General features: G+C 42.9%; 1 protein-coding gene across 8 annotated transcripts in view; it reads right to left on the minus strand.

Moving 5' to 3' along the window:
- The window catches only part of tpm2 (tropomyosin 2 (beta)), a 34483-nt gene that overhangs the window by 21499 nt on the left and 2743 nt on the right, over nucleotides 1–10241 (minus strand). For 4 of the 8 annotated variants that reach the window (XM_066711457.1, XM_066711456.1, XM_066711459.1 and 1 more), the window contains exon 2: nucleotides 9856–9981. In XM_066711457.1, coding sequence (XP_066567554.1) covers nucleotides 9856–9981 — 126 coding nt within the window. Of the gene's footprint in view, nucleotides 1–1910; nucleotides 2149–9855; nucleotides 9982–10241 lie in introns of those variants that run through there. The other 4 variants (XM_066711460.1, XM_066711461.1, XM_066711463.1 and 1 more) reach the window with 3 other exon arrangements.

Consider the following 10241-nt stretch of genomic DNA (forward strand, 5'->3'; position numbering starts at 1 on the left):
TGAAGGATTCACATTCCACACCGTTTCCACCACACGGGTAGTGTTTTTTGAAGGTGGGAGGATTGACCCGTCCTTCACAATGAGCTGTAGCACTCCAGTTTAACTCGTTTTTTCTATAGCCAGTTTAAAACAAAGTGTATACTGTGGCAGTTTGAATCCTTCAGACCATTTTCATTTGCTAAATTAATACATTAAAACCAAGTGACAAGCAGTGAGAAAAAAGTGTTTAGGGAGGCACAAAGCTGTTCTCTGGCCAAGGACATGTAGAACAAAAAAAAGCCAAGAGGATATATTGGACATATTACAATTATGAAAAGTGTTCTTGGAAAACATTGCTAATTCTAATCCTCCCTCTATAGTGAGTAGCGCAGTAGTAGTTTCAAGCAATGCAAATTTGAACTAAATCTACCAGCTATTCCACCTGTGTGGCCTTCCTGGGCTGGGTGTAATTATGCAAGATGACTTTCCCGATAGTGTAGTTCACAACCGTTTGTACTGGTCGCGTCCATGTAGCGCAGATACCCGCAGATCTGCATGGGTTCACCAATGGGATCGGTGGGATTGTGCAAATCTGCGCAGAACTGCGGAATTGCGCGCTACACGACTTTGGCCACTATGTTACCGTCGCAGACGTCAAAGCCAGCAGGTAGATCACCTGACCGCACCAGCGCCACTACTAGACGCAGCTCATTAAAGCTACAGCACACGGCCAGCCTCTCAAATGTGGCTTTGGTAACCCGCATCCGACCGCTTCTGTGATTTTCACAGGAAACTGATTATTTACATCCGTTCTCTCTCTTTGGTGAGAACAACAATAATGGGTGTGTGTAAAATTGTTCTTTAAAATATGTTCACTATAGAGGGTGCATTGGAAAACCGCTGCTGTAGCTTTAAGAAACTTGGACTCCACACTCTAATCTTGACCGGTGTCCAGTGTTGCGTCAGTTCCCTATTTTGCGTTGTATAAAATGCGTTTATATTAGATTAAATGCATGTAAAAGCATGGATCTATTCAGTCTCGTTGTAATCTCCAACACCTTATATTTTAAGTTTTGCAAACCTTGACCATTTCCATTCATCCCGCTTGGCCAACACCCACCCCTCCATTTTGAAACAAATCGATACAACTGACCAGACCCAAACATTTTATTTTCAAAAATATTGTTACAACAATATGTTAAAACAAGACGGTTACTAGAAGAATAGGGAATGGGGCTAATAAAGCATGTCTAAGGACGGGCGCAGGGGGAAACTGCTGCATCATACAGCTGAATGGCGTACACGAGTACAGCCGAGTCCCATGCGAGCGTCCTGTAACAAACACACCAAACACCTCAGATCTGGCGTTTCATCTGCCAGTGCTGTTTAATGCACATGAGGTCCTGTTAAAGCGAACACAATATGGTACGTCTCTGTAAAACGCCTTATCCTCTCCATTGCAAAAAGAAAACACACCCTGCTATTCGGGTTGCCACAGCATGCATCTTACCGACTTGCTAATTATATGACTGCCAATTAACCAATTTGAGCTATTTTAATGCGTTAACGTGAACACCTGGAGACGAATTAGCCCTGGAGCACATAACCTTGCAACTGAAATGCACTGCATTCGTAGGCGATTCATACGATTGTTGCAATAAAAAAGGTGCACTGTGTACCAAGACATCATTGTGGCAATGCATACACTGCATTCAGCAGGATCGAGAACTCAATTACAAATTACTGCAATATTCTGGGTTTTATTTGTGGTTAAACTACTGATTAAACCACACTGAGACATTGCCAATACACTGCGAATATAAACGATACAAACCAATAATGTCCGTTCGCTATAAACAGCATTCATTGACGTGGTGTAATAAAGTGCAAATAAATACGAGAGACCGAGATAAACCCAGCGCAAGTCTTACTCTCTCTCTGGCCTGCCTCTCGGCATCCACCTCCCTCTGCAGCCTCTCGGCCCGCTCCTCCGCATCGTCCGCCTGCTGCTGCAGCGTCTGGATCTTCCTCTTCACGGCCTCGATGGACGTGGCTCCAGCCATCGCAGTGTTGCAGCTCGTCTCTTTGTGGTAACAAAGTTTCCGGAGACAATGTTGCTGCCGAGTCCTCGCCTGCTACACTGTGACCGGCTGTGTGTGTGTGTGTGTGCGTGTGTGTGTGTGTGTGCGCAACACTGTGACCGGCTGTGTGTGTGTGTGCGCAACACTGTGACCGGCTGTGTGCGTGTGTGCGCAACTGTCTGCACAGAGAGCTCGGAGATGCTGTGATGTCTTTTCTCTCGGCTCACCAGCTCGCACTTTGCCGTCCCACAGCAGTCACAGAGCTCCGACTTGCACAACGCAGGAATTTCTCAACTGCGCCCCCTCCCCTGCTCCTCTTTTTGAGTGGTCGTTGTCCATGTACCGCAGATGTCCGCAGGTCTGCGAGGCTCCACCAATGGGATAGCTGGGATTCTGCAGAACTGCGCAGAACTGCGGACATTTGCGCTACTAGAACGCCACCAATATTCCCCGTCTTATACAATGATGTCACTGGAGAGAGGCCTCTGTACTGTTAAAGGTACAGTAACTTTCAATCTCTATTCAGATATATTAAAAAAAGGCAAGAAACGGGGGCACGCTTTGTACATGGGTGCCGTGGACCTGACATTAGTTAACAATGAAGCCCTGAAGTTCGTTAACATTTTGATCTTTAAAATGGATGAATTGCACGACAGTCAAGAGTACGAGTGGACTGAATTCACGCGTTGAAGCAGCAGTATGCGGGTCTATATTGCCAGGCATTGCGGTGCATCTGTGAGCGTTAGGTTTGCATTCCCGGGGACATTAGGCAGGCCTCCGTAGCCTTTCATTGACAATGGGAAGGTTGTAGCTCGGTGGGGAGAAATAATATTTAAATAATCATCACCATAATAATAATGGGAAGACAAAGTTAAACAAAAAAGCTTCCATACAGTAGCAAAAAATGCATTTGCGACCAAAGAATGTTTGCAGGCAAATACAAAATGTCATGTATTTGTCAATTCAATCAATCGATCAGTAATGTATTTGGTATAACGCCCTTTGGAAGAAAGCCACAGAGCGCCTCACAGGATAACGCAACACGTAATGCCCCCCTTCCTTCTGAAACTGAACAGTGTCACAGACAGACCGACCCAGCTCTCACAAAGTTAGTTAAGTCAGAGATGGATGTACTCTAGTCAGCTTGTGTCACACAATCACTGCTCTTTACAGGGCTGTAATCTAGTCAGTTAGTATCACACAACAAATGCGCTTTACAGGGCTATAATCTGTCACACTGTACAGCACTCTCTCACAGCACTTACTCCTTTTCCAAGTCTTCCCTGCTAATGCACCTGTTCCTATATCTCCCGGTTTCATTTCCTTTGATGCAGTCTCCTTATTAGCAACTGATGACATCACAGCTCTGTGCCACCTCACCTCGAGAGTGCCAGGAACGCATGCCCGGCTCTAAGCCACAGTTTGGTCACAGCTGGAGTGAATTGCAAGGCCTTGTGAGATTGTGGACACTCTGGCAGTGTGACTGAGGCTAGGCCTATATTCTGACCGTACAATGGGCCATTTACAGCACAAAGGGTGTGTACTTCAGTGGCAGTTATGGTCCTTTCTTATGTGAACAGAAGAGGAATCTGTAAAACTGAATGTCCAGAGTTCTCCATTCTTTAGAGAAATAGTGGATGCTTTGTCTGGTGCATGCTTCCCCTTTGCAAGATGCAATCACTCATCATCTTTGTTGGTGTCTGAATCCCATAGACAAGCATTTATCTGGCCGTTACCTCAGAAATTCTGATAATCTAATAGGGCAAGTGATTCAAGTCCTTTACCATAACCTCCCATTGTCATTTTCCCAGAATGCCGTGGTGGTGGCATTGCAGAACTATAGCTCTTGTGATTCAAATACAGGTTTGTGTAATGTTTCCAGCGCATACAGTAAATGAAGGTCATTGTCCACAGAATAGTAATCAGTATTCACATAAAAAAGCAATAAAACATGTGAACCGTATCTCTAATTTTAAATGTGCAGAAACCGCCCAATGCCATGAGTCTGCATAGATGCACTATAGAGCTCCTTATATTGCAAGACTTACTGAATTACAGGGCAATGAAGAAAAAGTCTGGTTGTAGAACAGGCTTCAAGAAAACTACTGACACCGATTGTAAGATTGTGTGGTTGCAGAGAACCAAAAGGGCTTTAAAAGTGCTGATTCAGTATATCGATGAATTTGCTGTCTAAGAAACCACATTTCTTAGAGAATGAAAAGGAAAATGAGGATGAAGTTTGCTTAGTTTTTATTCATATTATTCCCCAAATCCTTTGTTGTCCAGAGTTGTCCCGTGAGTTGTGAGAGTGTGTGTGTGTTTGTCAGGGAGTGGACAGCCTGTATGTGCCCCACGGTGCGTGTAGGTGTCACGAGAGTGCATCCAGGCTGGTGACTGGATCCATGCCAGTGGGGAGCTCCCAGCCTGGCCTGGCCAGCTCTGGGAGAGGGCGGCTTGAACACAGCTGGGAGAGACTCTCACAGGTTGTGTAATAAGGAGAGGTGTTTTCTTTACTGTTTTATTTGTTTTCTTTGACTACAGTGATTTTTGGACACGCACGCTATTCAATTCCCAGGATAAATGCCTCCTGTTCACCCTCTCCAGGGAACCACAAATATGAATTTAAACATGAAAAGTGTGTTTTTTAATTCTCCATTTTGCTGCTGATGGTAAAACAGTATATAATTAAAATGCTTTAGCCAAATCAGCCACCCTTAACCATTAACATCATCATAAAGCATATATGTCCGTATATCCATGTATTATAGATATATATTGCACCATGTTCGTAATTTTATACATTTTTATTGTCGCCGTTGGGTGCCATTCTCCTGCGGTATGAAAATGAAATGTTTTGTATTCTTATCATGTATCATGTCAGCACTGGCGTACGATTTAAAGTAACACTGGATTGCTGGGAGACATACACTATTTTGTTACGCCCTATAAAATATTTAAAAAGAGGCAGCATAATTTAAATGTGCCAAATTGTGCTCTGCTAACAAGAATTTTACATAAATTAGATTCAAATATATATCTAGACATCTTTTCTCTTTGAAATAGACTTGCAATATCCCTGATTGGAGATTTGTGCTACAATACTTAATGTAGGTAAACTAATTAAATGATGCCATATTAAAGGCCCACAATATAAATAAAAATGATAATATATGTATATACAAATACATATATACATATTGCAGTAGATCACATTTATGATTCATCAATAAATAAAACTACAACAAAAATATTATTCAGACAATGAAACTGTTGTGTGGAGAGAATAATTAACATTCGTACTCCTACGATGAGCCATTGACTAACCCACTAGGGCCAGTATTGTTTGCACACACTTTCCTTCACACAGCGCGGCGGAGCTGCGTTTCACTGCCTTTCCGTTTGTAAAGGGTCAAATGTGCCTCCCAAGGGTGAAACAGCTCAACAGCTGCCATTAGATCAACATTAGCACTCCGTAAAATATGGGAAGTTAATGACATAACAATAGTGACACTAGAGAAGGAGCATTTTGAGAAGAATATTACACTTGCTGACTGGAAACCGTCTAGCCTGGAAGAAGTTAAGTCAGGGGCTTGTTGACAGCTCACATAATGATTAAAATGAAACAGTTATAGCAGGTTTTACATGTCAGCCAATATTTAAGCTAACGAGGTAAAGAGAATTTGTTGTTTTTGTTTTACAGTACCTGTGTTATTGTAAGACGGCAATTATGGAGTTCCTTGGCCACTAAAGATAGTTTGATCAAGAGAAACAAACAGTTTACTAGCAATATAACCGTGGTAGACGTTGAAAATAACGGCCTGTTCTTTGGAAGTGTCAGCATAAGAGAATAAGACCTGGCGTTACTCGTGGAAAAATGAAAAATAAACACTGCCACCAAAGTCCATCTTTTCACAAACTTTCTGCAACAATCAGTTACACGACACCTCTTTCCTCTTGTAAAACAGTGCATAAAAAGCAGGATATGTTGAGATAGTGGATAGTGGGGAACCTTGAAATAATATTAGCACGGTGTATCTCATACAGGAAGTCACTGGACATGTGCTGCTCATTTTCCCTGGTGTCAGCTCAGCACTTTGTTTTGAAGAAAGGAAGGCCGATCGATTTTCTGAGACAATGGTGCCTGGAATCGGAGGAAATTAAACCAGTAGAACAGCGGAGGTAGAAATACTATAAGTGAAAACTGTCAACACAAAACATAGACCCTTGCATTCGAGTCTTGTATTTGATGAGCGAAACGTTGCACTAGTCTGGTGTGTCATGAAAGCCATGGACCACATCAAACCAGAGGAGCTTTTCCAGATCAGCAGGGACACACGCACCCGGGGACACAAATGGAAATTGGGCTTCAAGGCATTCAAGACAGAAAACGGGAGACACTTCTTCACACAGAGAGTCTTAGCGGTTCAGAGCTTTGTGTTCAATCTGAGACTTCATTTACTCCATTAAACTCACTATTGGCCTAATTGTACCAGTTAACATTCCCCTCCTATTGTTCGGTACTTCAGTATGGCTGTAAAACGTTTTTCATCTCGGTGAGCTTTGAGTACCGTGGGAGAACCAGTTCTGACAGGGAACGAGTGAAGCAAGGGGGACGTGTCAGGTACAGACCCTTTTGCGTCTCATCGACAATCGCTGGCCTGGTATACCTCTCTACCTGCCAGCTCCAGCTGCGGAGGAGTAAAGTATACATAGAAAGTAATCACATTAGAGGAAACACACACTTGTCTAATGAACGCATTTCCAACAGTACAGAAAGTGATCTCTTAACGCACCGAAGGGAAGTGTTTGTTAGTAGAGCACGAAATGGGATTAACAAGCACTCCGAAAATTGTTTCAATGCGATTTATCTGGGCTGGAAAGAGGGATATTCTTATACGCTTAATATTCAGAATAACTCTTCCCTGGTAGAAGACTAACCCTATTTACAAAGCAACGGGAAGTACGGAGGAGAGTACTCTAAACCAACAGCAACATTCTTTACATTCTTGACCTCCTTCGGTGGCATCACATTAACTCTTTCAGCCGAGGGTAACCACAACAGTCAGAGAATGGTGTTATATTCCTCAGACATAAGAATACAGGAAAGGTTACAACAGAGGGAGGAGCATGACTAACCAATTAATCAACCTCTGCTAAAAAAAAAGCAAGGAATATTATGTGCATCTCTACTGAATATTCACACTGTGCTTCATCCCAGTAACCATCTGTACTGGTATGCTGTTTCCATCGTGCTAACTGAGCGTCTTTTTTCGTGATTTGCTAGACTTTCGATACTTGTCCTGTGCAGTTCCCAAAACCGCTCCTTAATAGTGACATCATAGTGACATCATAGCAGCTGCTGAGGGCAGAGCAGTGTCAGGGCTTTTAATAATAATAGCCCCAATATTACTACTACTACCTATAAATAATAATAATAATAATAATAATAATAATAGCAACGCAACAGTGCTAGTAGTATGTATTTGACTGCAATTAATATGCATAAACAACAATTATTTTGTTCCCCATGGGATGAGACTCCTCTGAGTATTTAAATCAAATAAAAAGGTAAAAGAGCTACAAAGTAACTTTTCTGGTGTTTTACTCCAGATCTATAAACACACACTTTAGCACCATTAAGAGAGACTACCTCAGTGTCACCGAAACCATCAGAAGCAATGATTACTGATGGTTAATGTTGTTGATAAGACTTCGGCATCTTTATTTAGAGATTCATCAACAACTGACGGGCCAGGGGGCCGGGAGGGTGTGTCTCACAAAGTTTTAATCTTGCTACAGCAGTTTGCTGTGGTTGAATGGGTAAGACTATTTTTAAGAGCAGTTTCATTTCCCGGCGAAGGCAATATTTGTTTATTTCGCTGTTATTATTTATGTATTTTCCCTGGCAAGGCACTTACAGTAGCACCCACCCAGAGCGATGACACTGCACTTTTCATGTCAGCAGTGTAAACATCATCTCGGCAAAACGTGACTTGCTTATCTACGGACACCATCGTCAAAGGCGCTGTAGTTTCCTTATAAAAGCTGCCTGCTGTAACATCGTATTCGTTTTTTCTTTATTAGAAGATTGGGATGACAAATGTACAGATGGAATTGACAGATTACTGTGAAGAAGGAGCAGTGCATTGTGGGTGTGGCCCACTGTCATGTTTCTGCCGCACATGAGTGTTGTGGAATAAAGAAAACTGCAGAATCGTGTGTGTGTGCTTTGGCTGTTAATAATAACAACTCTGCCCCAAGAAAACTACAGATTGGAGGTTTAATACACATACATACTAACAGGAGTTAAATTCAGTTTAGATCATACTCTAGGCAACAGCGACCCCTATAGGCCATTTTATGCATGTTTCCGTTCTCCACACTTCACTTTGCATGTAGGCTTGAAACAAAATGACTAATTTTCAAACATTTTAATAAGGCACATTTTTCCGATTTTACTTCTGAGTAGACCACTGATATAGATGGTGAGGTCGTTTTCTGTAAATGCCTGTCCTGACATCTTCTTTATTACACTTGCATTTTTTTTGCATTTACAACTGTGATGTTTCAGTAGTTTTTTTATCAACATTTCCATGTTACGACAATACCTTGTAGTAAAAGTTGTAAAAATATACTTAGGTAATTTAAATATGGGTAGTTTATATCTATCTATCTATCTATCTATCTATCTATATCTATATCTAGATCTATATATATATATATACACACACACACACACACACACACACACACACACACATATACATGCAGAGAGAGAGATCATTCAGGAATCTGTGGTATATTTTCACCTTTATTTATGTGCTGAGATGACAGGCGATCACATCCAGATTAATGTTCAACTGCCTGCGTCAATCTGGATAAAAAGCTACTTTCCCACACGGCAATGTCTGGCATTACTGTACGTGCCTCTCCAGAGAATGACAACTTGCCAACTTTAAACTGTTTACTGGATGTGTACGAGTGCTGCTAGGGGATCACAGTGAGTAAATCCCACCACAGGGTCTGCCCATATTCCGGGAACAACCTCTCGGCAAGAGATGAAGCGCTCGTCTCCCGAAAATATCACCCTGCTCGCCCTGTCTACTGCCAGGGCCCGAAACTGTGCCCGTCCCGAGTGACCCTGAGAGTGGAGAGCGCTGTCACGGAGCAAGAAAACAAATAAATCACCCGCGTGTCTCCTCGGGCCTCTTGTGTGCAGAGCTGAAATTAATTAAAATGCGTGGCATTGATGCGTAGGTGTTGACAAGGTCTACGACGTGTTTACAGACAGCAGTTGAGCTTGGCAGGTTCCCCGGCCCAGCTGTCGACAGGGAAGTGGTGTGTCTCGTTGCAGGAGGATTGATGGTGCTGTCAGGCTCAGACTGCGGAGGCCGGGCTGTAGACCGAAGCCTAGGGGGCAGCAGAGCCCTCTGCATACGGACCGCCTGCTGAGCTTTTCACATGTGCTTCGTCCCAACCGTCCTGTACTAGCGACCCTCACTGGCAGCAGCAGAGAGCACAGTGGCCGTCACAAGCACACATTAAACGTTTTTTATTCTGTTAATTCATATTTGATCATAAATTCAGTTATATATATTTTCTCAAATGCTGACGCAGCCAAGCATGGAAGCTGTACAGGTTGCAGAGGAGAGTTAAGTCAGGGGAGATCACTGATGAACAGGTGTACTTTAATCAACAACATATATTTATCTAAATGAACCACAGTGCAAAAGTGTTGCCAGTGAAAGGTGTGCATGCCTGTGTATACAGGACTCCAAGCGTGCCCAGTACTCACGTCGGAGGCTTTCTTCTCGGCCTGCTCCAGCTTCTCCTGCGCGTCCTTCAGGGACTCGGAGTACTTGTCCAGCTCATCCTCGGTGCCTTTCAGCTTCTTCTGAAGGCCGAGCAGCTCCTCCTCCAGCTGTCAGGAGGACAAGAGAAAAACTCTGAGCACATCTCCTGTCCTCCATAAAACAAGGAACAGCCCTGGGTCAGCATGGATCATCGTTACCATTTTTATTCATTTTGGTCTGCTAATTATATTTCTTTATAAGTGGGGAACTGTCTTTAATAAAGCATGACAGAACCCAGCAGACACACACGCAAAATTATAATTTCGCAAGCGTGTCAGTCGCAAGTCATACTGCCTGACTGAAACATAATCCAGTTTCTCCAAGTCCT

Source organism: Amia ocellicauda, chromosome 8 (assembly GCF_036373705.1).
Source record: "Amia ocellicauda isolate fAmiCal2 chromosome 8, fAmiCal2.hap1, whole genome shotgun sequence".
NCBI classification, from domain to species: domain Eukaryota; kingdom Metazoa; phylum Chordata; class Actinopteri; order Amiiformes; family Amiidae; genus Amia; species Amia ocellicauda.